General features: G+C 51.7%; 1 protein-coding gene across 3 annotated transcripts in view; it reads right to left on the reverse strand.

Annotated features, from left to right (window-relative positions):
* LOC311517435 (cullin-9-like) overlaps positions 1-24,279 on the reverse strand; it is a 64,774-nt gene extending 40,495 nt beyond the window's left edge. Inside the window, exons 1-5 of one of the 3 annotated variants that reach the window (XM_084622286.1) lie at positions 24,182-24,279; positions 20,657-21,263; positions 15,682-15,836; positions 14,526-15,059; positions 4,537-4,675 (exon numbers count right to left, since the gene is read on the reverse strand). In XM_084622286.1, the coding sequence (XP_084478412.1) occupies positions 4,537-4,675; positions 14,526-15,059; positions 15,682-15,836; positions 20,657-21,251 (1,423 nt within the window). In that variant the 5' untranslated portion in view covers positions 21,252-21,263; positions 24,182-24,279. Of the gene's footprint in view, positions 1-4,536; positions 4,676-14,525; positions 15,060-15,681; positions 15,837-17,305; positions 17,416-20,656; positions 21,264-23,190; positions 23,366-24,181 lie in introns of those variants that run through there. The other 2 variants (XM_084622287.1, XM_084622288.1) reach the window with 2 other exon arrangements.
* Between the last annotated feature and the right edge of the window lie 3,577 nt (positions 24,280-27,856).

The following is a 27,856-nucleotide window of genomic DNA, read 5'->3' on the forward strand; positions in this document are numbered from 1 at the left end:
TACAGTCACAATTGTCATTTTTGGGACACGACACCATCACAAAGACTGACCATTGTCTACAGGACTGTCAACAAAGGAAAGGGGGCTGGAAATGGAGGACTTCTAGCGGGTCCTGTGGAGATCAGAGCTAAGTCTTACTTAACAGCCTCCCTAACATCTGGAAGAAGGGAGTAAGCAGCATCTTAACAGCAGGCTGTGCTCCGCTCGGGGGAGCAGAGAACGCCAGTGAGGATTGAAAAATAAAGAAGGACCTGAAGAGAACAAACATTTGCTCAGTAGAAGCACATGCTTTTGGTGCTCAGAAACTAGTCCCGGGGCCATACAAGTACCTAGGTAAAGAGATTTCACGCACACCAAAACGGCAACCATAAAAGACCCCATTTGTTCATTGTTGTATTAACTGGGGTGAGGGTCCTGAGCTCAGAGTCACAGTAGTGAGCAGATGTGGCTTGGGGTTTGAGTACTCAGAGATCTTAGTTTTGTGTAGGCCTGATTTAGGCCCAGATTTTATACTGGGGGTGATTTCTACCAATATAGTTTAGACGATTATACTGGTATAAGTGTGCCTTATACTGGTATAGCGTGGTCCTCTTCCCAGGCAGGAATAAGCCATATCGGTATACACATGTTTATCCTGGTATAACTGCATCCACGCCAGGGATCATAGCAATTTAACTCTGTCAGTATAGTTAAAGCAGTACGACCTGTGTGTATAGACAAGGCTTAGACCCTGTGGCAACCATCATGACAAAACTGATCCCCCTCAGCTGGGCTCCTCGGCACTGGATACTATGAATAATTAATAACAATGTAAATCTTTTATTAAGCACCTAAAAATCAAAACAATTCCCTTTCAAAGTTGTGAATTCTAGAGGAGACTGAATAGCATTTGCAGCTTACCTTTCAATCTAGGTTTAAAAACCTAGCAATTTACAGACAACAAAACTACACTGAAAGAACATATCGTAAAGCCAAGCACTCAGAAGTTAGGAAACATGAGTGCAACCTTCACTCAGCCACCTTGTGTGTTTGCATTACGACACAGTCTTTAATTACGTGACCACATGCTGTTTTTTTCCCCACAGTGCCCCTTTGAAAAGGATTTAGGGGTCACAGTGGACCAACAACTCAAGGTGAGCTCCAAAAAGGGCTAATGCGACCCCAGGAGGTATAAACTGGAGAGGAGGGAACAGGAGCGGGGATGTGATTTGACTCCATATACAGCCCTACTGAGACTGATGCTGGAATATGGCGTCCAGTTCTGGGGTCCACGTTTTAAAAAGAAGGTTGAAAAATTGGACAGGGGACAGAGAAGAGCCATAAAAACAAGAGTCTTGGAGAAAATGCCTCACAGTGAGAGACTTAAAGCGCTCAGTCTGTTTAGCTGATCAAAAAGGAGACTGCGGGGTGACTCAATTGTGGTGTATAAATACCTCCATGGGGACAAAATACCGTGTACTAAAGGGCTCTTTAATCCCACAGAGAAAGGCAGAACAAGAACCACCGTCTGGAAGCTGAAGCCAGACAAATACAGATTAGAAGTAAGGCCCAGATTTTGAACAGTGAGGATGATCATACTACCAAGGGAAGTGGTGGATTTTCTATCTCTTCAAAGCAAGATGAGATCCCTTTCTAGAAGTTGCTTTAGCCAAACCTAATCTATTAAACTCAATATTGGGGTCAACTTGGTGAAATTCTCTGGCCTGTGTTACACAGGAGGTCAGACTAGAGCAGTGGGTCTCAGCCGGGTGAACGCAGAGGTCTTCCAGGGGTTACATCTACTCATCTAGATATTTGCCTAGTTTTACAACAGGCTACAGAAAAAGCTCTAGCAAAGTCAGTACAAGCAAAAATTTCATACAATGACTTGTTTATACAGCTCAATCTACTATACACTGAAATGTAAGGACAATATTTATATTTCAGTTGATTTATTTTAATAAGTCTGTGGTAAAAATGAAAAAGTCAGCAATTTTTCAGTAATAGTGTGCAGTGACACTTTTGTATTTCTATGTCTAAAGTCGATTTTAAGTGAGGTGAAATTGGGGGTACACAAGGCAAATCAGACTCCTGTAAGGGGTCCAGTAGTCTAGAAAGGTTGAGAGCCACTGGACTAGATGATCTAGTCATTCCCTTCTGCCCTTAAATGCTATGACGCGTTACTAGAATACCATGTCCAGTTCCAGCGTTCACATGTTAAGAAGGATGTTGCAAAAATAAAGAAGTCAGAGAAGAGCCATAAGAATGATCAACAGTCTGGAAAACACGCAAGACTCTTAAAGAGCTTAGGCTATGTCTACACTTGCAGAGGTTTTGCGCTGTCAGTTTCACCTGTGATAGGGAACGGGTGAAACCATGGGAGTGTGAAAGTAAAGCGCTGGTCTGTGTGCTCACGCACTTCCACAGGTGTCAGACTGCGTTTACATTTGCAGCACTTCCATCCCCGATGAGCAGAGCGCAGGAGGGCAGCTATCCCACAGTGCAGCTCTCTCTGTTTTGACGATAGGTCTTGACGGAAGGGTGGGGGGGTGATCGCAGGGCGTCCTGGGTCCCTGCACAGCCTCCTCTCCCCAAACACTGGTCAGCTCCAGGAGCTCAGCATTGCTCCAAGCAGGGGATCGTTTGCCCTGTGGAGCAGCCATTGTCACCTGGCCAGATAAGTGAGCACTTGCCAAGAAAACAGGAAGGGGAGTTTCAAACTTCCTGAGCCTTTACAGGAGGAGGGGTGGACGTCTGTTTACCTGGCATTGGAGCAGCAGAGGGGCTGGTCAAAGTGGTCACCTAGGCTAGTGATTCTCTAATTTTTGTACTGGTGACCCCTTTCACATAGAAAGCCTCTGAGTGCGACCCTCCTTCCCCCCCGTATAAATTAAAAACACTATTTTATATATTTGACACCATTATAAATGCTGGAGGCAAAGCAGGGTTTGGGGTGGAGGCTGACAGCTCGCGACCCCCCACATAATAACCTCACGACCCCCTCAGGTGTCCCGACCCCCACTTTGAGAACCCCTGACCTAGGCACTGCGAGATATCCTCCGGAGGCTAAAAGCTCTGTAAACAGGAAAAACAAGTCTTCACTTACACATCACCGCAAAAACATCACCGGTAAGAGCTGTATGCCTCTCGTGGAGGTGGTTTTCCTTTTGGGGTGAAACTTCTGAGTTTCACTGCAAAAAGTCATTAACAAGTGTAGACGCTCCCACGGTTTTTGCACAAAAAAGGGACTTTTTCCACTTTAAATGGCAAGTGTAGACATACCTTGCATCTATTTAGCTTATTGAAAGGAAGGATAAAAGGAGCCCTAATCATTGTCCGTAAGTTCCTACGCAGGGAGAAGGTCTCAGCACTGGAGAGCGGGGTAACAGAAGGGCTCGCCTACATGTAGAGTTGCACAGGATAAAGGTGTGATTTTAAACAAATGTATTTAAACCATTGCCAAAGCTGTGGGGACACACTTACTCCAGGTTTATTTCAGGTAAACTAACTTGACTAGGAATAGATATAAGCTAAACTGAATTAAACTATGTGTAAATTGAAATAAGAGCATCCCTACAGGGGTTTGCAGCTGTTTAACTAAACCAGTTTTGAATTAAGCCAAAGCAAGCTGGCGTTCAGGCAAAGCTTAACAGATAGAGACATCACAAGGTCCAGTGGCTGGGTGTCAGTGATGGAAAAAGCCAAATGGGAAATAGAAGCATGCTTTTCTAACACAGAGGGTGACTGACCACTGAAACAGCTTACTCTCTGCCACTTGGAGTCTTTAAATCAAGATTGGATGTCTGTCTAAAAGATACATCTTAGTTCAATGAGTTGTTGGGTGTGATGCAGGAATTACTGGGGCAATTCTCGGTCCTGTATTACGCAGGAGGTCAGACTAGATGAACTATGAAAAAGATTTTCAAAAGTGACTAAATTTTAGGTGCCTCGATTTTGGGGTGTTCAACTTAAGACACCTTAAAGGGATGTAATTTTCAGAAATTGTTGAGTACCCTGGCTTGCAAAACCAGACCTTTAAAGGTGTTTCAAGATGAACCCCCAGAAATGCAGACACCCAAAATTACTAAACAGCTTTTAAAACCTTAGCCTATCAAACTCCAAAAAAAGCACATCGGTGCTTTTACAACGTATGAACCTACGTTGTTTTATTCATTCCTCTTGATTTTATATGGACCAAATTTCAGGTGGTTTCATTTTTAGCAAGTGCCAAAATATCATAACATGCTGGTTGTAGCAGCTAGTTCAGTTTAATTCTAACTAGAGTTTATGTGCATATTCTGGAGTAACATCAATGTATTAAATGACATTTTACACCTATTGTTATTTGAACATGTGTCCCATGCAGCTCTAAGTCATATCACTGACTGACAAGTTGTCACCCCTCATACAGAACACACAGAATGACTTTTCTCTTTAGGAAAATCCCTAGAAGAAATTTAAATCACTCCATACTGGAAAGGAAACGTGACCAGCCCCAAAGCGCGTGGGAGCAATAGGCAGAGAATGCACATGTACATACAGTGCACATAACCTCACCTGTGGTTAGTTTCAAGTTCTCGGTCAGACTGGATACCTTTTCCTGGGCAGCTTCTTCTTCAGGCTGCTCTCCAGCACCAATAATCTCCACCATGTGCCAGTGCACCCAGTAAGTTCGGCCTGTAGATTGCCACAAAACCTGTGGGGGAAACAGACCTGTGTGATCAGACCTGCCACTTCCCCAGTGCCCACGTTCTATAAATAGAGAAGGGAATATGCCCACCACCCATCTCACCCACTAAGCTGTATAAACGAGGGCCCATTCCGTGGTACCCAGGACACCCAATGTGGCTTAGTCAATATTGATACTGGAACCTTTGCGTTTCCTGATTTTAAACGGGCAAACTTAATACTGCATTAACAAGTTCTTTTGCATCTGTTTCCTAAGTTCTTTTTTAAAAACAGCATCAGGGACTACTTACATAAGTTCTACCAGCTTTGCTTGTGCTGCTTAGAAACTCCTTGCTCTTGAGTTATTCAGGGTATGTCCACGCTGCAGCTGGGAATGAGCTTCCCAGCATAGGTCGACAGACTCACACCAGCTCTGCTCGAGCCGGGACACCACGAACAGCAACATTGCCAGGGAGAGCGGGGCAGCAACTCAGCTTAGCTGCTGAGTGCAAAGCCACCCAGCCTCCTGGGCACAATCGCGGCCCCCTAGCCTAAGCCACTGCCCATGCAACCTTGCTATTTTTAGTGCTAGCTAGAGCAGGGGCCGTGCATGTGTCTACCAGTGCCAGGAAGCATGCTCTCAGCTGCAGTGTAAAAACAGCCTCAGCTTATAGAAGTTAAAAGCTGCTCGTCTACTAGATGAGTGTGTGTGTGTCTGTGTGTGAGAGAGAGCGCGCGTACGCCTAATGCTAAGTGCACAGCTAGGGACATTTTCTGCTGTACATGCTCTGCAGGCGCTCTCCAGCTTGTCCCATCGCAAGCATCCGATGCAGTGAGCTGTAGCCCACGAAAGCTCAGGCTCAAATAAATGGGTTAGTCTCTAAGGTGCCACAAGTCCTCCTTTTCTTTTTGCGAATACAGACTAACACGGCTGTTACTCTGAAACCTGCCATCGTAGCAGAGTCTTTCAAGCCAAGAGAAGGCCTTAGCCCTCAACAGAGATCGGTACCGGCCAAGTATTCAAGCACAGGATCGTGCTTTGACAAAGCTGGCATCGTGTCCACAAGTCTGAGCACAGCTCTGAAAGTACAGGGCCTTCGTCACACTCATATTATCGGCCCTCCTAGGCTGCAGACTTCTCAAAAACCTTCTGAAGAAAGATAAAGGCAGGATGAGTCAGAGCCTAGGAACTTCTTAAAGACCTGAGCAGAAAAACCTGCTTCACAAACAACATCTGACAAAGCACAGGCCTGGGCCCCACAAGTGAAGATTTTCACGATCAGCTGTGAAAGGAACTAGCTGAAAGCAGAGGGAGAACTCCCAGATCACTAGAGCCGCCCTGTCCTCCAGTAACTATCACAGAGGCAAGCTTGCCTGGGTAACGAGATAGACTGGAATGCCCCATGGTAAGGTTATTACAGTACCTGCGAAGTTTACACTTGTTACTCGGATGGTGAAATCCAATTACACAACTCATAACCAGTTTGGGGTTTGTGCCCTGTGGCTGCTATTCTCACTCGTGATTTACTCCAGACAGCATGACACCATGGCTTTTGGTTCCTAAACACAGTGGAAAGCACATTTGAGCACTTCTGTCTAACCCTGTTTGGCTGCAGACACACCATGCTTTGCAACACATTCTAGTCTACTCTGGGACCTAAGCCAGAACACCGGAACAGGGCTGGGCAAATCAAGTGAACTCTTGCTAACTGGAACCACATCCAAACACTATTCCTAAATATGGTCCAAGGCCAAGCGAGGACGTGGCCTCAGAGAGGGAAACCGCTGCGGAACTGAATGGGAAAAGGGAGCGTGAAGAGTGGTCACAGAATATTGATTACAAGTGCAGTCTGGGACAGGGAGGGCTAGGCTGTAAACGCAATACTGGGTGTGAGGGAATATGGTCTGCCCAGCAGACAGGTGAGCGTGCAATGCTACAGCACAAGACAGACACATGAAATGTTCAAACAAACCCCAGATGCCAAGCAGAGCAATGAACATCCTGAATAAACACATAACCCACGGGGCAGTCATCGCACAGGGCGGAGAGAGCTGACCGATCTATGGCAGGGAAAAGGGAGAGTCTAGTAGGGAGCATGGCAAGGAAATCCATGGAGAACCATGGAACGGAAGTGGGTGTGGTCAGGGCTCAAAGTTTCCCAACACCCACTGGCCCAGGTGAAAATCCTCTTCACCCCCAGCCCCTGCAGTCTGAAGGGAAAAGCATACGGTGCCGGCTATTCTGTACCCTATTTAACAGGGGTACGGTCTGGTCAATCTCCAGACAGATCACAGCCATTCAGGACCCTGTCTCCCTGCAACTCCCAGCTCTCACTGAAACCTGCACTTCCCGCAACACTGCAGTCATTCCTTCCTTCCCCACTCCCAGAGCCCGGCTTCCCCGCTAAGGAGCACAGCGAGAGCGCCAGCCTTCCTCTCCCAACACCCCCCACCCCTCTTCAAACACAGAGAATGAATGAGACCAACACTGCATCTGACTTTGTTCTCCTCTCCCTCCATGGCGCTGGCATGGACTGCCCACAGGAACATTTCAGCCACCTTCCTTTCTGGCTTGGACTCCTAGCGCCTCCTCTTTGCGTGCCACAATCCCACCCCTCTGACCACAGCCGAGGATCAGCTCTCCCACCCCCTGATCTGCTCCCCTCGGGTCCTTCCCTCACTGAGACCCCTGCGCCTGGCCAGTGTCTCAGCTCCAACAAAGCCTGCTGCACCCTCTCCTTGCCAGCGGTCTGTGACTTCCCCCAGCACTGCCAGACTTCTCTGCTCTCCGGTGACAGTCACTAACTCTCCACACTCACCCAGCTGAAAGGTCCCCACTCCACCCAAGCCCCACCATCCACTTCCTCAACTCCTGCTGCTGCACAGTGGAAGGCCTCTAGCACATGTCCCAGCCCCAGGAGGACTTGCTCCACTGCAAATCCCCTCTCCTTCTATGGCTCTGCCCCTAGCCAGCAGCACTGTGCCACCCGGCCACCTTCAACTCCCTCCTTAATCCCTCCCTCACATCCCCCTCCTCCCGGGAGTCACCTAACTTCTGCGGGAAGTAAACTCACAAGATCTAAGTGGAACTCCATCCCTCTGCCCCCTAGTCCCCACTTCCCTTCCCCCTCTGCCTCTCACCACCACCCCCTCTCATGGCCCCAATCACTGAACCCAAGAGCTCATCTTCTCTCTTCCTACAGCCCCTCTACCCAGCCCCCGTGACCCTATCCCACCCTGATCCCCCTCACCTCCGGCTCATTCCCCTCCCAGGACCAGCATGCTTTAGTCTCTCCCACCTTAAACTCCCCGCCCTTGACCCCCCCTTTGCCTCAACCACTATCTCCTTCAGGGCATCAGCACATAAACTGAATTTACTAACAAACTAAGTAAGTGATCCCTCAATTCAAGGATGATCTCTATCACGAAATTAAATATGGGTCCTGAGATGACTCGAGAGTCTGATCCTGGACCTGCAAATCCACCCACAGTAGGTACAGACATTTCGTGGCAGGCCAGTTGCCTACTGGGAGAAAGTTATTTCTTTTTCCTTCCTTCTCTCTCTTTTCAGCTTTGAGGGAAAGGCGCTTGTCCTCGAAGCGGGCCACTGCCTGATGGAGGAAATGGCACCATTGGGATCGGTTAGTGGCTTGCTCCTCCCAGCTTGTGACATCCACATCAGTTTTCTTAAGACATGCTTTCAGAGTGTCTTTGTAGCGTTTCCTCTGACCACCACGGGATCTCTGATCATGGGCGAGCTGAGAGTAGAGGGCTTGTTTTGGAAGGCGAGAGTCTGGCATCCACACACAACGTCTAGCTCAGGAAAGCTGGTACATGAGGATCATTGCTTCAATGCTGGAGACATTGGCTTCAGTGGGGATGCTGGCGTTAGTACAGCGATCTCGCCATTTGATGCGAAGGATCTTCCGGAGGCATTGCTGGTGGTACCTCTCCAAGCTCTTGAGGTGCTGTCGATAGGTCACCCAGGTTTTGTATCCATAGAGGAGTGTAGGAACAACAATTGTCTTCTAGACCTGGATCTTGGTGTCCTGACGTAGGTCACGGTCCATGAAAACACAATGGAGCAATTTCCCAAAGGAAGCACTTGCACACTAGATCCTGTGCTGGATCTCACTGTCCATTTTTGAGTTTTGAGAAAGTGGGCTACCAAGGTAGCAAAAGTGCTCAGCTGTCTTCAAAGTCTGTCCCTCGATGGTGATTTGTGGTGGGATACGTGCAAGGCCTGAGGCAGGCTGAGTGAGATAGTGAGAGAGAGTCCTAGGCTTCGGTAAGCTTGTGCAAGAAAATCCAGTATGGACTGAAGGTCATTCTCAGTGTGTGTGAGGATGACACAGTCATCAGCATGCTCAAGATCAGTAATGGATGCCCTGAAGACTTTTGACTTCGAGCAGAGACTTGAAGATTAAAGAGCCGCCCGTCCATTCTGTATTGAATGTCAACTCCATTGGGGAGGTGATCTTTAACCAAAATGACTGCTAAATAGATGGAGAACAGGGTTGGGGCAATAATGCAACCTTGCTTAACCCCAGTTTTGATGACGAAAGGTTCCATCTCAAGGCCATAACAGAGAACTGTGGCAGTCGTTTGATCACGGAGAAGCCTTACAACCTTAATAAATTTTGGAGGGCAGCGAAATCTGGCCAGCACCTTTCACAGGGCTTCGCGATTGACAGAGTCAGAGGCCTTTGTCAAATTGATGAAAGCCATGTACAAGTTCTGATTTTGCTCTTGAGACTTTTCCTGGATTTGGCAGGCAACAAAGATCATGTCGGTTGTCCCGCAGGATGGTCTAAAACCACACTGAGATTCTGGCAATATTTCCTCAGCAAGGGAAAGTAATGGGTTTAAGAAGATACAGGCAAGAATTTTCCCTGCTGTAGATAGCAAGGCAATGCCTCGATAGTTTTCACACTCCAACTTATCTCCTTTCTTAAAGATTGTAACAATGTTAGCGTTTCTCAAGTCTTCTTCTCATTATACCACTTATGAAGAAAAAGTTCGTGGAGCTTTCCTACCAGTTCTTCACCTCCAAACTTGTAGACTTCAGGCCCTGCTGCCTTATTGTTCTTAGTTTGCATAATGGCTCATATTACTTCTTCGGGGGGAGAGGGAGGATCAGCAAGAGAGTCTCTTTCATGTCTTTGAGGTATAGATTCGATAGTGGCATCAGAGACAGTTGACTCATGGTTCAGGAGTAACTCAAAAGGCTCCTTCCATTTGGCTTTGATGGCTTTGCTCTCCTTAAAATATGTTGACCCGTCTTGGCCTCCGAGTGGTGTGGGTCCATGGGAGCATGGACCATAAATGGCCCTTACTGCCTGAAAAAACTCCTCATGTCATGTTTATCAGTGTAAAGCTCAATCTCCTTGGCCTTTTCTCACTACCATGTATTTTTGATGACATGGATTTTCCTAGAGCTTCAGCCTTGAGTTGCTTGTATGAATTTCTTCTGCTGGTGTGATATGTCGTTTTGCCACATGCAATGAGCTTTTCTCTTCTCGTCAAGCAGGCCCTGAATCTCAGCCTAGCTCTCATCAAACCAATCTTGGTGATGGTGGGTGACATAGCCAGTGGACTCAGCACATGCCGAGAGAATGGCAGTCTTGAACCCCAGAAATTTTCATCATCAGCAGCAGCTGTAGGCATAGTGGCAAACTTCTCTTGGAGACACTGCTTAAGTTTCTTCTGAGTCACTATATCTTCACTTGTGATGCGGACATCCTTCCGATCTCAAGCTGTAACAATAACATAGTCAAGAAGGTGCCAATGACTGGAGCGAGAGTGTCTTCAGATGGTCTTATATTTCTCACTTTGTCTAAAGAGGGTGTCTGTGATGATCAGGCCATGTTCTATGCATTTGCTCAGGAAGAGATGCCGTTGGAGATAGCCTTTCCTACTCCTTTTCCGATAGTGCCATTCCAAAGATCTGACCCCCGCCCGACTCGAGCGTTAAAATCTTTGAGGAGAATGATCTTGTCCTCCTTGGGAATGCTGGTCAAGACTCTGTTAAGATCTGTATAGAATTGTTCCTTGATATCCTCCATAGAATCAAGTGTTGGGGCATATGCACTGATGACAGCAGCAGACTGGTTGTTGCTGAGCTCAAGACGAAGAGTCACAAGACATTTATTGATTCCTACAGGAAACTCTGTAAGCTGACTGACACATTTATTCCTACCTGCAAAATCGACACCATGAATGCGCCTGCCCTCTGCAGATTTCCCTTTCCAGAAAAGGTGTAGCCTTCACCTTCTCTCAGTTGACCTTCACCTGGGCACCTTGTCTCACTCAGGGCCGTGACGTCGATGGTATATCTGGCAAGTTCCATGGCGACGATAGCAGTTCTTCTTCCGGCCACACATTATCTTTGTTATCCATCCAGGTGTGAACATTCCATGTTGAAAAAGTCACTGTCTTTTTATAGCTTCGAACACAGGCAGAGTGATCCCACCTGCTGCAGTAATCCAGCCAGGAGCGTATGAGACAGTCTAAGTTTAGGGCACCTTTTCTAACCATGCGGAGTGAGCAGAGAGGATCCTAAAGAGGACTGCTCAGTCGCGATAGTAGCTGCTGAATTGCACCCGTCTCAGTCCAGGTGCCAGACGACCATTTAACTACCACCGCCTATGTGCAGATTCATGGCTAGGGACTGCCAGATTCACTAATACTGTCTCCATCACCACTAGTCCGTCACCGCAGGGCTTGGAAAGTTGGAAAGATGTTATTTCCCGTGATAGAAGCCTGCATGTGATTTCTTTTAACATGGGGAGGCTGGTGGGCCTACAGCAACCTCACGATCATGACAAGCTGGAGGTCTAGGGCTCAGTGGCAGGGAAAGTCCGAGATGACTGGAGATCTCCAACTTGTTGCAGCCTTTATCTGCTTTCACACCTGTTGAGATCCGAGGACCCTCTTACGCCTGATCCACCATTGAGGACTTAGGGAATTGGACTGTGCTTTGTCTGGGACCTCCCCTCAGACCTGTTCGTCTTGAGAGACTCTACCAGGAACATGAAGCTCCCGACAACTTAGCTCTGAGGATCACTGGAACATGCAAGCCCCTTCAACACAACAAGGTGACAGTCCCCAAAGAGGAAATTAAGTAAGGCAGATACTCTGAATCTGTGAATCTTCCATTCAGTGAAACCGTTCATGATGGAATTTCTCTGAGGCTGCCACAGAACATCCAACGTGCTGCACCGATGCATCACACAGCACGGAGGTCTGACTACAGATTGTGTCCAGCTCGCACCAGAGTGCACAGAGCCTTGCTTATAAGGGACACAAGGAGCACCAGAAACCGCACGGCAGGTTTCAGAATTGGACACTCTTCCAAAACACCCTTTTTCAAAGCCTCCCACCAACGCTAGGTGTGGAATCCACTAAGGACCCCAGGTGTCCAAGTCAGACTGCAAGCTCCCTTAGGGCACAGATCAGGCCTTTACACAGCGACAACGAAGTTGTGGAATAGGCCCCAAACTGACCCTCCTCGCAGCAGGCTTCAAAGCACTAAACACTTCAGCCACCTGTGCACAACAACAGAGTCCCTTGGGCGACAAGAGGCAAGACAGCAACCGGGAAGGTTTTGTCCTTAACTGGCGTAAGTTGCCATAGCGGAAAGCACATGGAAGGGAAACCGATGACAGTGCCACTGACAGTTTTGGGGTGAATCTGCAAGGGCAGATGAGGTGCCATTTTATCCAGGAAGTGATGGATTAACCATCAGCACCTGGAACTCACTCATCCAGCTCAGGGCATCACAAAAGAGGGAACCATCATTACTGACAGAAAAGGAAATCATTCATAAAGCTGCAAGACAAGACTTACAGAAAATGTAAGTCAGATCCCAGGAGGCCAGGGGAACTGTAACGATAGGAAGAGGTAAATGGGGATGCTTCAGGAGACAGCTCAGTAACGTGAGCCACTAAAACACGCCATGGCACAGTAACAGACAAAGGGCATTTCCTAAAGGCTGTAGACTGTGTGACCAGAGACAGCCAGAGGCCTATACAGTTACAGAAGGGAGCCTCACGCGGGCAAGGCCCCCATGCGTCCAGCCCAGACCAAAGAGACCATTCAAACCTGAAGTGACTAAACTGGCCCCAAGACTTCATATTTGCATCTGATTTCAGGATCAACTGTGCTCAGTTTGTTCATATGTTATTTTTCTAAAGGACAGTTCCACACTCTTCCCTTGGGCATCCAACAGCCAAGATAGAATTTCTAATTTATGCATCACCACCGTTACGCCCTTAGGTATAAGCTGTGCAATCCTGGACTCCATTAAGGCAGAAACACAACAAGCAAGTGCCTAGATCCCTGGCTCATGGACCACACAACGACAGCACAGTCAAACCCTGATCTGGAAAAAAGTTAGCACTAGCCCTTGGGGTTGGGAAGAAAAGCTCAAAGACATGGCTTGAGTAATCAGTGCAGGGACAGCCTGAAACAAAAGCTCCAAGCAGGGACAGAATAAGGCAGAGGCACTGTAAGCTCGTGCAGAGGGTACCAGATCCAGGAGTGATGTGATTAAAGCACAATCCTCAGCTCTCCTTTTAAAATCTTTCCAGCCTTCATGGATGTGAGGCAAAGTTTAAAAACGTGACCTGAATGGGACTGATGCAGCAACACCTGCCTGCATCTGCAGAGAGCTTGCTCCACACATCCTAAGGGGGGAAAACGCCAGCCCCACTGCTCTCCCCCTGCCCCCAACAGCAAGCTCCAAGCAAAGGGGGAAGCAGAGTGCAATGAACCCAGTTCACCCACTCCTGCAGACACACCCTAGCTGCCACAACTGCCAGTCCGGCGGGCAGGGAGAGAAGGGACCCTGTGCTGCTGCCCCTGCCTCTTCAGGGGGACGAAGGGGTTCCTTGTTACTCAACTTGGAGGACAGGGCCACAGTGCAGGGGAGGAGCCGTGCCTGACCCTGCTCCCCCCTCACATCGTGATACGCATATGGCCATGGAATGCCTCAATCCAGTCCTGGCTCTAGAGGTGAGAGTCCTTTCATTCGTCCTAATAGGCTGTTCTCTAAAACCCACCGCTCTGAGGTCTCTCTGCCAACTGCATCCCCACAGGGACTCCGGAGGGCCCTTGCTGCTGTCCCACCATCCACGCTCTGCCGGGGCAGTATCAACAGCAGGTCCCTCAAAACAAAGATTCAGCAGCGAGCAGAGAAGAACCAAGTGCTCCCTTTAGACCTGGCTGAAGACAAGGAGCTGGGGGGCTGAGCCCACCCAAAGAGGAGAGGTGGTGGGCCCAGCCCAGCCGACCGCTCAAGGGAACAGGCCTTTGTGGTCATAGGTCCCCTGGGTGGACCTGTAACCAGGGGACCCAACCATTGTCTTCAAACAACGCCCTCCGTAAGGACTCCTGTGCAACACGATTAGCCTGTGCTGAACGGGCACAGGTGTCAGGGCAGGAGCTGAAGGCAGTGAGGGTACGTTACAGTGAGGGAATTTAGCAAGCAACTCTGGCGGTGCAGAAGGTAAACCAGGCCATGGGCCCTTCTTCCAGGTGGGCTGTCTGCAGCTCTGACCTTGCACCAAGCCCATGCTGCTCCGCACACGCATAGTGCGAAGGGAGCCCCTCAGACCGGACTCTCACTTGCGGCCAGCTCTCCTAAAGGGGAAGAGTGTGGATGAAGAACCTGTTCACCCCTGGCCAGAGGAGCACAGCCTGTTGTGGATCAAAGGAAGCCAGCTACAGAGAGTCCAAGCCAAACACACCTGGGACCGGAGCTCTCAGGGGCAGGGACATTTTACCAGGAAGAATGGGAACCAACACCACTCGCAGTGTTTCACCCTCCTCCCTTCCTCTCTGCCAGTCCCACTCTCCTCCGTTCCTCGGGCACTCACCTGCACGGGGGGCATCCCGTTATTGCTCTGGCGGAACTCGCCCTCATCCCCAGCACTGATCTCCTCATAGTCTTCCATCATCCGCACCATCATCCCTGGCTTGAGGCTCTCCTGAACGTACTCCACGTAGCTGCTGCGCCTGGAGAAGTCGGACAAAGTCAAGAACCCGGGGCCCTGCTTTTTGCGCGGCGAGGGCTTTGGCGTGACCAGAGGGACCTGGACAGTGGCGCAGGCGGGAGCCTTGGGCTGGAAGATGGAGCGGACGACCCGCGGCTGCCCCTCCTGCAGGGACAGCAGCTCCATCCTCTGGCTGCGGTCCCAGCCCATCACCCGCACCAGCTCGGAGATGAGATTGGCCATGGCCATGCTGAACTCGAACTCCCGCTGCATGCGGCTCCTCTCCCCGACGTGGGCGCAGGGCACGGCGTAGTCCTGCCGCTCCCCGCCCAGCTCCGTGCTGCTGTTGAGCTTGTCCACGAGAGAGGTGACGCACAGATACCGCTTCACCAGCGAGAACAGCAGCTTCCCGGGGATCTGCAACAGATACGGCGTCAGAGCCACGGTATGAGAGCTCCCCAGCCAGACCCCCGGCCTGCCCTGAGCCACCCACACCCACCCTGGATAGGCCACCTGGCCATGCTGGGGCATCGCTACCCGCTCCTAACAGGCTTCCACCAGCCTGCCCACCCCGAGCCACCCCCACCCCTGCCTGCCCACCCATCCTGGGGCATCGCCACCTACCCCCTGGCATTCTACCAACCCTCTCCCCCGTCCTGCCCACCCTGAGCCACCCCCACTTGCCCCCCTGTCCTGGATAGGCCGCCTGGCCGTCCTGGGGCATCGCCACCCACCCCCAACAGGCCTCCACCAGCCTGCCCATCCACCCTGAGCCAACCCTCCCCACATTCTGTCCATCCTGAGCCAACCCTCCCCTCCCCCATCCCTAACAGGCCTCTGATCCAACCCTCCCCACAACCTCCCCTCATCCTGCCCACGCTGAGCCATCCTGAGCCATCCCTCCCAACCCCAATAGGCCTCTGAGCTCTATCCTGTCACCACACCGTCCATCTCCATACCAGACAGGCTCCAAGCCTCCACCCAGTGAAGCCCCCTGCTCCTGTGTCCCTCCTCCCAAGCTAGCCAGCCCTGCGGGTACCTGGGGCAGGTGGATCCCCTCGAAGGACATGCAGTGTTCTTCGGAGGACGTGGTCTCCGCAAACAGCTCCAGGAGGGTGTAGCGACTGTCGAAGTCCATGTGTTGCTCAATGCCGTCCTGCTGGCTCAGGGACAGGAGAACGTAGGCCCGACTCCCTGCAGCCACGACACACACACCAGCTGAATGCTTTCCCTCCCACCTGCCCCTCAGGAGCGTCTCTGCCCCAGAAAGGGGAATCATCCACGCAAGGCTAAACAACACGCCCCTTGACCACCTATCCCCCTTGGACGACTCAAATCTTACACCCTCCACGGACCTTCCAACCACTACGTGGCCACTAACCAACCAACCAACATGTGGGGCTATCACTGCCCGGTAGAGATCTCAAGGCCTGCAGTACCCCAGGCTTTTCCCAAGTCCCCACCCAGGGAGAAGAGTCAGTGAGAGCCATGGAGTTTACTGCTCCCCACCCGCCAAAGCGAAACAACCAACGAAACAAAAAGCCATCAAAAGCGAGACTGCACCCACGAGCCGGGAGCACCTGCCCACCCTGCCAGTGACCTTGCCAAGTCAAATAAAAAACTTGGGCTTTTATTTTGCTGCTTTCTGACAGCGAAAGAAGCCTGACCCTTCCGCTCCTCTCTCCCAAAACAGCCTGTCCCCCTCGGGTTTGGCATGAGAGCGCCCAGTCCTGTCAGCTTTGGGGCTGACTGGAGAATGAGTGAAATGGGGACTCGGGAGTGGTCGAGAGAGGGAAACAGCATTGCTATTCAAGCTCCCTGAAAAGTTTCACATGCATGACGAGGAGCATTGTGGAGAACCCTGCCTGCTAAAGATTCAACGTCCCTGCCTCTCCATTGAGAGAGCTCGCCCTCCACAAGCTCTCAGACCTCCAGCAGGTCCTCTGGAAAAAACAAAATGTACACTCCTCGCATTGTAAGGAGAAAATAAAACAAGCCACAGGAAACCCCTGGTTTTGGAAAAAGCCCTTTCAGGCCTCTTTTGACATGAGACACAACCAAAAAGGCACAAGCACTTTTTAAAACCCTTTGCAGGTCGCCTTGCAGGTGAGGTTGGGATTTTATCACCCTATATTGATGGGCCTGTAACTTTCTGACCAGTCTCCTTTGGAGCTGCCGCGTGCCACGCTTGGCACTTCCTGCAGCTGGTGAGGAAGGGCTCAGCACATGAAGATTGTCTTTTCTCACTAATAACCCAAGACAGCAAAGGCAGATTACAGGTGTGACCCCCCTGTGGGGTCGCCCCTTTGGCGTGGTAGAAGAGTCAGACTGGTTTAAGCTATCCAGATATCATCTTGGCAGACGTTAGGATTCGAGATGGCCTGATGCAGCACCAGTATAGCTCCCTGCCTGCACAACTGGGGTCTCCGCTGCCCCTGGATAGTGCAGGACGGAGGGGGGATCCCAATTCAAGCACACTGCAAAATCCCCCCAAAGTGGCTAATTAAAGAGCCACAATTGTTTCCACTGATATCAATGGGAGCCAGGTTAGATCTGAGGGGTCTGGCTATATCTTACACTGACAGAGCTTGTTACGCTAATAAACTCTCACGGAACTGAGCTGAAGGACACCCGTGTGGCTTTTCCCCAACTCCATCACTCACCACCCTTGGCCTCTCCATACCAGGCCCGTTCCCTGTCATGCAGTTGCAAGCCCCGGAATAACCTCATCAAGGCTGTGTCCACTCGGTTCTGTCCCAGCTATGAGCACCACCACTCCCTGCTGCTAACCAGGCAGCTGCAAGGTTGCCTCCCAGACACAGAAGCGAGACACAGACCTGTATATCAAGAGGGTAGGGTTAGTGGGAGTGGTGGTGTAAACAAGCATATCCTGGAGAGCTGCTCTACAGAATTTGCATAGATCTGTACCAATATTTTTGTAGCCACAGCCAAGCAGCTCTCACCCGCACCACACATGGCCCTGCACAGAGCCACGTCTTTGTACATCTAGTCAGCACATCAGACTGGAAACTCATTGGGCAGGGAACGCTTACTGTTTCATTGTCTTTAGAGCATCGGGCACAGCTCTGATGGAGTTTCACAGATATATTGACCGGCACTGAGATGGAGTAGGTGGAAGATTGCTCCCCACTATGTTCATTTGCCTTCAGGGACCCCTGGAAGCTGGAGACTGGGATGAAGCAAAAGTGGGAAACCTTGGCTAGTTCTGAAGCATCCCCTTGAAATAGTACTGTCAATACCCGCTACATTACCATGCCAGCCACCTACCTCTTTTCTGTGCCTATGCACTGGTGTCCAGATACCACGTCAACGGGTGCCCTGCCCATCCTGGGCCTACAACACCTACTACTAGTTGTAGGGCAGGAGAAATTACTCCCTCTGGGAAAGGAGCCCTCTCTCTTTTGTGGGGGCTTGGGTGCTAGAAGCAGGCATTTCACCTGCTCTGCAGGTCTGCTCCAGCTCACAAAGATGACCTCGGACAGTTTATTGCCCTGAGATTTTAGAGGTCACAGCTGACCTGATGTAGGAGCCCCCTTCCCATTCACAGAGCCACAGTTGGCCTCAAACTACAGCATTGGGAGGCAGAGACCTCACTGAGAATTTTACTGCAGCCATCAGTGAGCTGTTAGGAAAACTGTCTTTACAGTTTTTACAGTGGATTTAACTTTACAGTGGATTTAACTTCAGCTCATCCATGATGACACTGCACCAGGCTGTGATAGCTCTGAAGAGAGAGAGGTTTGTATGGATGAGGTCAGTGCTTCAAAATTTTTGCTTGGAGACTCTGATCTTTTGCATCCCTGACCCTTTGGAAAGAGACTGTCTAGTTTTAGGACCTGGACGTACTGCAGCTTGTCTTGGGTAACTCATCAGAGCTGGTCTATTTAAACTCCTGTCCTGTGTGTGGAATTTCCATTTAACCAGCTCCGCCCGAGCATCTCTGAGGAAACACTTGTCTTGTAGCCTAGGAGGCTCCCCCTGCTCAGTCTAATTCCAGAGCTTTCGGCTCAAAGCCCTCACGCGGCAGCAGCCTCTCCTGGGTCTCCTGCTCAGAACCAGACTGCCCTCCCCTCTTGGGAGGATCACTCAGAACTAGGAGAAGGGGCTTGTTTTGCTGCAGTGTAGCTGCTTAGGCTCTTATCGCCCGCGAGCCCTGTGTGAGAGGGGCAGAGTCTCTCTCCACCTGCCTGTTCAGTACTATTACTGTACCCTGGCCAGATCAAACTGCACAGGACCAGACACTGTCCTCCCACGGAGCTAGCTGTCTCCCCCACTTGGCTGGAGGGGTCACAGAGGAATGGGAGAGAGAGACAGTGACAGGCTGGCTGTGGCTACAAGAACAGGTCCACTTGCCAGGGCTGAGTTCTCAAGGGACTGCGGCTGGAAAGGTGGTACCACACTGCAGCTCAAGCAAGCCACTGAGAGGATGTAGGGATGGACAGATGGGAAGGCTCTGCTATCTCCTGACAAAATAGGGGTGGCTGCAAGTGAACTGAAGAGAAGTGGAGGGGAGGAAGTCTGGAAACAGGGCCCAGCTCTCCCTCTAGCCAGGACTGCAAGATCTCCTGGCCTGAAGGACACCTCCTCCCTCAGTCCTTCTGGAGCCAAGCCAGACATATTAGCTGCTAAGTGGGTGAGATAGTATCTTTGATTGGACCAGTTTATTAGCTGTTCTCATGCCCAGAGACAGACCAAATGTGCCACAAAAATTAAAGTCTATGGAAAGAAGGGGAAGGAAAACAGGAAGGAGGAATGAAAGGTAAGGAACTCTGTAGGGTGGGAACTCTTCTGCTGCTTGATGCTTTGTTAGGAACACCGGAGCTCTTCGGACAGAGCTGGGGCTGGGCATGAAGGAAGCTCTGCTGATTGGTTAACAATCCCACACAGCCCGAGGGCAGGTCTGCACTTAAAATGCTGCATCAGCACAGCTGCACCAATGCTGCCCTGCCACTGCAGTGTTTAAGTGAAGACTCTTCTACACCGACAGGAGAGAACGCTCCCGTCAGTGTAATCCACCTCCCCTAGAGGCAGTAGCTGCCCCATTGACATAGCGCTGTCTACACAGGGGTTAGGTCGGTATAAAGTCGCTCCGGGGTGTGGACGTAGGTCTGCAGTGTAGACCTGGCCTTAGTCACTGCCAGCAAGAACAACTGTCCTTGGGGAAAGGGAGGCAGGATGAGCCAAAAAATCCTTCCAAGGAAGAGGGGCAGATGGGAAACCACCAGGCTCTTCCAAGGAGCACACAGAAAATCCACGTCCCTGAGCCACGCGCTAACAAGAGACTTGGAAATGTTTTTAGCACCAAGTTTTTATCTTATAAAATACTATACAATGGCAAGCAGGAAATGAAGATTCTGTGTAAGCTCCCAAACTCCACTGGGATTCTCCAAGGAGCACCAGATAACACAGCAACGTGGGCTTCAGAGTCCAGAATGCTGCTCTAGTCTGCCCGGGGCAGCACCGTAGATGAGCTTGTGGTCCGACCTCTTCAGTACCCCCAGCAGACGAAAGAAGACTGGAACTAAACCCAGGTCTCCCACAGCAGTGCAGTCCCAATGCCTTGTCCTCAGCATCTCACTCTGCTCACTGCTTGGCCTCATTCCTCCCAAGAAATTCTGCTGAGTTTGCTGGCCTTGGAAGCGTGTGGAGATCAATTACAGGACTTCTCCCTCCCTAGGAGGCACCTTGAAACACATTCAGGCCTCTGATTTCTACATTCTGCTGAGCAACCATGAGATGAGCAAGTCAGGCCCTCATCAGCCAGTCATATTGTCAGAGTACTTGATCCCACATACTAGAAACAGTACCCAGTCCCAACTCCTCCCCAGGCACCCAGAAGAGAACAGGGTCCCCGAGAAGATCCTGCTGCCTGGGGGAACCCAGCTCCAATCTTTTCCCCTTCCCGGAGAGCTCCAGGATCCCCCCAGTACACCATGCTCAGCAGCTGGGTCTGGCCCAGCCCTTCTCTGGGGCTCCTTGCCAGGAGATCTCACCTGCATCGTGGGAAGCCAGGGCCCTCAGCATCTTGCCGGCGCTGCGGCGGATTTGCTTCTCCTCATTACACAGCATCTTCATCAGCAGGTCCAGGGCCCCGGTCTCCTTGAAGACGCCCGTCAGCGAGCCAATGCTGGCGTAGGCGCTCAGCACGTGGATGGTGTTGAGGATGGAGGACTCCGGGCCCGTGGGCCCAGCCATCTGCCGGCCAGCCCGCTGCACCAGGTTCCTGACGTCAGCCTTCATCTCCAGCAGCGAGGCCTCGTCCAGCGTGACGTCCGGAGGGAACGTGCTGGGTGCCTTCTCTTCCTTCACCCGTTGCCCCTCGGGCTTCCTCTTGCCCAGAAGCGTCGGGCAGTTGGCATAAACCTCCTCTGCCGACATCCACATCAGGATGTTCTCCGCTTTGCTCTCCGCCGAAGAGGCATTGGTGCTGCTCCCTGGGGCCTCCTCCAAGCTGAGGATGCTCCAGCGAATCAGGTACTCGGTGTGGCCATCGTGGCCCCGGCGCTGCCGGATCAGCTCCTCGGGGTGGGCCTGCAGCTTGGGCCCCAGGTGCACGAGCAGGTTTCCGTTCCTCCTCTCGCCCACCATGACGGGGAACGTCTGCGCAGAGACAGAGAGAGAGGCAGGAGCAGGTTATGAGCTACCTAGGAACCCCAGTTGAGAGCCCTCCAGGGAAGAGCCTCTGGGACCCAGCTGGTAGGAGAGGGAGCTAGAGATGGAGATCTCTGCATGTCAGGCCTCCTGGCATTCTGCACCCCAGATCAGAGCTCTGTAGGCAACATCCCCGCCAGGAGATGAGCAAGAGCTCCACATGCAAACCTAAACCTCCTATGAGCCTGGGGCCCAGCCCTGGCTTACTGAGGGAGCCAGAGGGTGCCAGATCCCTGGCAAAGCCATCCCGGTGGATGGAAAAGCCCAGCTAGCCCATTCCACAGGGAGCAGCACAGTCAAATGGACAGGGCACTGGCCTGAGACTTAGGAGACCGGGTTCTGCCCCCAGCCCTGCCACCGACTCACTGTGTCACCTTAGGCAAGTCACCACCTCTGTTTTCCCTCCCACACTTGATCTGTCTTGTGCGTTTGGACTGTAAGTTCTTCAGGGCAGAGATTGCCACTCAGTGTGTGTTTGTACAGCAAATAGCTCAAGATCCGCCATCATTCCCCAAGGGGAAAAGTCATTAACAGAATTTCCTAGGTTCAATACACATACAGTAAATTAATCTCATTGAACAAATCAAATTCCCACTGACCCAGTCATTCCCTAAACTGCATGCAGTCTGAGTTTTCCTGGTACTGAACAGGAAGGTTCACCAGAGCCAGACTAAGAAACTATCACCTCACATTGAGGCAGGTACCATGGACATGAAACCTTGGCACATGCGGACCAAGAAACTCAGTTTGCTTTTCTGTTGCCATTTCTGCATTTCAAGCTCCTCTCCGGCTTGCAGCCTTATTTATGGCTGGGGGCCAGCGACCAGCCTGTCAGCAGGAAACTTCCTATCAGTATGAACAGAGGTTCTAAGGACATGCGCTGTGCATAGCACTGTTCTCAAAGACCCTGGTGACTAGGCTGCATGTAAAGCACCTATCTGTACTACCCATGGTATTAAGTTACATTATTTACACTGAGAGAGTGGTTAATGGAGTCCACGTGGCAGACAGTGAGGAGAAATGAATAGATGATGCCTGAATCATTTACCCTCATGGCCAAGGGAGCTGGTAATAAGGAGAAACATTGTGCAGCTTAAGCTGGATCTGAGTTCTCTGAGTCACTGTCAACAAGCAGACATCACACAAGGAAATGATCATCCTTTCTACAACTAGAGGGAGGCCTCTGCATGCAAAGGAGGGCTACACTGAGACACGACTCCTCTGTAGATGTAGAGGGAGGGCACAGCCAGACCTAAATCCTGTAGCACGGTCCCTGGATTCCACAGCACTCTGGTACAGCAGAGCTGGGATTCTGTGGGTGCTTCCTCTGAATTAAACAGTGGATGACACTACATATTCAACACATATATTGTGGTAGCACTCAGGAGCTCCAGGCCTGGGCCAGGATCCCCTTGTGCCTCATACTGTATAAATACACAACAAAAAGAAGGTGCTAGCCCCAAATAGCTTACACAGAATAGAAACTGAATGAAACAGGGAAAGAAATCACACACAACAGCTCCCAGGTCATTTACTCTGATCTTACATTGCACTCACTTCACTGTCCTCACATTTTCAGTGTTCACAGTGTGCCAGCGAGTTTTGTGCGGGCAATGGGTAACTGCCTCATAAAAGTTGTCAGGTGAAGCTGGATGTTTTAGCAGCTGGGTAGGGAACAGCTGGGGGTTTAGGCACCTCAGCAGGCATTTTAGGATTGTGTGATAAGTTCAATAGCTGAGTGGTTTTACTGCAGGTCTCAGCAGTGAAATAGTAAATACCATGAGGTTTCAGAGTAACGGGGCAGTGAGATGAATGGGACAGCTCCTCAGGCTGTCTAGGGACTCAAACCATTGCATTGGTTACACTCAGTTCGCACCTGCAAGGATGTCTTCACAAACACACGGTGACTCTTCCTGTAATGAGCACTTAGAACCCGGCTCCGAGACAAAGCGCGGACTCTGCAGCTGTGGAGAGCACAACGCCACACTGCTGCGCCCTTCAGGAAGCAAGCCTGCCACACCACCCTTTCGAGCGCCCTCGGCTCACTGGACTCTCCAACCGATTTGTTCCAATCCAATTTGACCCGTGCCCCTCCCAGTCCATTACCAATTCGCTCCCACCTGCTGCTTTAGCCAACTGTCCCTATTAACATCCACCTCCCCGCTCCTGAAGTACCCTTAGTTCACTGACCAGCAACAGACCTTCCAGGTTCCAGAGGGGCAGCCCTGTCCGTCTGCACCCGCAAAAACAAGGCGGACTTGGGGCACTTTAGAGACTAACCAATGTATTTGAGCATGAGCTTCCCTGGGCTACAAACCCGCTTCATACAGATCCCCACGAACGCTTATGCCCAAATAAATCAGTTAGACCTTCCAGGGTGCTTCCGACACCGCACCAGGGAGCCCACAGAAACCCCTGCCGGAGAGAGGTTCAGAGGCCCAGCCTGCCCCTCTCCCCGCAAGCTGGGAACCGCACCCGGGACCCTCCCGAGCGGCAGCGGCGCAGGGCTTCTCCCTGCGGGGAGCCCGGCTAGCGCGGCGGCTGCTGCCGCCCGTCTCCCCCCGGAGATAAGTCACCCCCGGCAAGCCCGGGGCGGCCCCCGCCGAGAAGCACCTCGGGGCCGCGCCCCCGCCCCCGCCCCCGGGCTCGCCCCCGCCCCCGCCCCCGCCCCCGGGCTCGCCACCCAGCTCCAGGCGCTGCCGCGGCCCCGGCCCCGGCCTCCCTCCGGCCCCTCCCCGCCGCAGCCAGGCTCCCGGCCCGGACACCCCAGAGCGCGCCGCGCGGCCCGGCCCGGCCGGACCCGCCCCCCGCAGCCCTCGGGCCGGACCCAGCCGCGCGGGGGGAGGGGCGCGTCCCGAGCCCGGCACCTGTCCAGTCAGCGCCGCGCTCCCGTCCTCGCCTCGGCCGCTCCCCGCTTCCGGGTACGGCAGCGCATGCGCGGCGCGCGCCGAGCTTACGGGTCGGAGCGAGGGACAGGGCGGGCGCGGGGGCGCTTGGGTAGCCGGGACCGCTGCTTGCCGCGGGTGGGGCGGCGAGGGGCTGGTCCCCGCTGCCTGCAGGGGGCGGCTCGGGCCAGCCCCGCCCGGGGCCGTGCTCTGCCCGGGGAGGGCGGCCCCAGGCCGGCTGCGTGCCTGCAGCTGCAGAGAAATCTTCCCCGTGCAGCCCCCCATCTTCCCCACACAGCCCCCCAACACTTCCCGTGCACCCCCCCATCTTCCCCACACAGCCCCCCAACACTTCCCGTGCAGCCCCCCATCTTCCCCACACAGCCCCCATTTCCCATACAGCCCCCCAACACTTCCCGTGCACCCCCCCATCTTCCCCACACAGCCCCCCAACACTTCCCGTGCAGCCCCCCATCTTCCCCACACAGCCCCCCAACACTTCCCGTGCAGCCCCCCATCTTCCCCACACAGCCCCCATTTCCCATACAGCCCCCCAACACTTCCCGTGCACCCCCCCATCTTCCCCACACAGCCCCCCATCTTCCCCACACAGCCCCCCAACACTTCCCGTGCAGCCCCCCATCTTCCCCACACAGCCCCCCAACATTTCCCGTGCAGCCCCCCATCTTCCCCACACAGCCCCCATTTCCCATACAGCCCCCCAACACTTCCCGTGCACCCCCCCATCTTCCCCACACAGCCCCCCAACACTTCCCGTGCAGCCCCCATCTTCCCCACACAGCCCCCCATTTCCCACACAGCCCCCCAACACTTCCTGTACACCCCCCATCTTCCCCACACAGCCCCCCAACACTTCCCGTGTAGTCCCCAATCTTCCCCACACAGCCCCCATTTCCCATACAGCCCCCCGACACTTCCCGTGCAGCCCCCCATCTTCCCCACACAGCCCCCAGCAGTTCCCGTGCAGCCCCCCATCTTCCCCATACAGCCCCCCAACAGTTCCTGTGCAGCTCCCACTCTTATAGCCCCCCAACAGTTCCCATGCAGCCCCCAATCTTCCCCATACAGCCCCCCATTTCCCATACAGCCCCCCAGCAGTTCCTGTGCAGCCCCCACTCTTATAGCCCCCCAACAGTTCCCATGCAGACCCCAATCTTCCCCACACAGCCCCCAATCTTCCCCATACAGCCCCCCATTTCCCATACAGCCCCCAACAGTTCCTGTGCAGCCCCCACTCTTATAGCCCCCCAACAGTTCCTGTGCAGACCCCAATCTTCCCCATACAGCCCCCCCCCATTACCATAGTCATTCATTTTTGTAGCAGGGGGGCTGGAACAATTTTTATAGTGGGGTGCTGAGAGCCATTGAACCAAACTGTAAACCCTGTGTATGATAGAAACCATTTCAAGCCAGGGGGGTGCAGCAGCCGCCCACCTCAAGCACCCCTAATTCCAGCACCTGTGCTTTGTACTGTTTCAAAGAATCTGTGTCAGCTGGAAAGCTTGTCTCTCTCCCCAGCAGAAGCTGGTCCAATAAAATATATTCCCTCTCCCCTCATCTTTCTAATACCGCGGGACTGACCCGGTTACAACACCACTGCCTGCAAAAAGAACAAGAGGACTTGTGGCACCTTAGAGGCTAACACATTTATTTGAGCATAAGCTGTCATGGGCTACAGCTCACTGCATGGGATGCATGCAGAATCCCTTGTCAGCGTGTATGTCTGCATGAAGCCTCATAGCAAGTCGCTGAGACTTAGGAGCGATTCTGGCTGCCTGACTGGGCCTGTTTTTTTGTTTTTTGTGGTATGCCACTGTAACTGCATTTCACACCTTTACGTTGTTTACTTTTACTTTTTATGCCTTTTAGCACTTCGTCACTGACCCGTGTTAACACTGTGCAGCTGGATGGCGGTGTGCTGTTTCATGTACAGTTGCTGGGAACGTCAAGAGACACGTTAGGACCCCCCACACACACACTGCACACCAGCCTTTGCTGTCACTCCTAGTGTAACACTTCCTGGTTGTTCTGTACTATCACAACTTAGTTTTCCAGTGGTCAGTGGTTGCTCTCTGTTATGAAAAAAAGAAACCAGTTTATTCTGTGGGCTCACAGGAATTAAAGGTTGAATGTAACTAGGTGGTTTTGAAATCCCACTAGCTGCCTAAATTAATACCTTTAACAAAACTGGCCTTAAGGGCACAAAGTCATACTGTAATTTTTTGCTAAATACAGATATTCAACCCAAGATAGACTGACAAGGACAAGCATTCAAAAATCATTAGTTATTCACCCAAAAGTCATTACATTAAAAAAATTTTTTTTTTAATTTGCTATGTTAGTTTCTGAGCCTTTAGGGTTCAGCCCTCTCAAAGAATCCTATACCTAAAATGCTTGTACATTCCTGTAGCATTCAGTTTGATCTTTTGGTAACATGTGATTTCCCCCCTCCCCTACTCCCTTCTGTAATTGAAAATGTATTAAATCTCCTTATTTCTGTAAGTCATCCCCCATCCTGCAAACACTGAAGTGTACAGTTCAGGCTCCCACTAACATCTCAGTCCCCATGGGCCTGGATGGGGACTGAACTGAGCTCCCTGATTCAGGGCAGTGTAACACAACAGTAAATAGGGAATGGGTGGAAAGTTTTTGGACAACAGTGTCTGAAGGCATCATGCTGTTCATGGGCACTTAGGAGACCTTGCTCTTCAGAGAGGCTATTGACAGGATCTGACACAGGTTAATGGCCTATTCTCCACTTCCAATCCTCCACTTGGGCCCTGGCTTGTCCAGCTCTGTCCGCTCGGTTTCCCCCAATCCTGAAAAACCTACCCTTAACCTTGCTTGTCTCTCCACCTACCCCACTGTCTCCCTCCACCGTCTGGCCGCATAGAGGACTGGCCATTGCCTTCCTCCCCTCTATTTACCCTTGGACCCAGCCAATGAGGTCTCCACCAGAACTGCTCTTCCCAAAATCTCCAGAGACTTGTCTAAATCTCAGAGCCTTCACTTTGTCCTCATCCACCTTGACTTCTCCACTACCCTTGATTGTTCTCTACGATTCTATTTACCCCTTGATTTCATACCCTCTTTCCTGGTTTTCATCTTACCTTTGTGACCAGTCCTCATGTGCCTTTTGTCCACTCCTCTTCTAGAGGTTCCTCAGGGCTCTAAATAGCATCCAGCCCGTCTAGCTACCCAGTGAGCGGTGTCTTGCATTCCTCACTGTAGTGTGCAAGCACATCCAAATAGCAATCTTCCCAATGAACAAAATAATCCTACACACCCAGTTAGAAACAGAAGACCTAACATCTAGCACATGTACATAATGTAACGCTAACTTTCACACACGAGGTCTGAGCCATGGTCTTTACGTGAGAGTAGCAATTGTCGTATCTGTTAGCATGCTGAGAAAGTGTGTGTGTAATCACTGTGCCATAAGCCACGCTCAGAAATTTGTTTTAGTTCTCCACCCAGAGAACAGTAGGGAGGTATGGTAGAGACTGCTATATTAAGTTACCGTACGCTTTCCATTACCATTCTTGAGACTGCTTTTTGAAGACCTCTAGTTCCTCCACGATATGCGGCAGGACTCCATAGTTCAGCAAGAGGGACATACTGGGGTCAGGGAAAAGC

Source organism: Lepidochelys olivacea (genome assembly GCF_965140295.1).
Source record: "Lepidochelys olivacea isolate rLepOli2 genome assembly, chromosome: 3".
In the NCBI taxonomy this organism is placed as follows: Eukaryota; Metazoa; Chordata; order Testudines; family Cheloniidae; genus Lepidochelys; species Lepidochelys olivacea.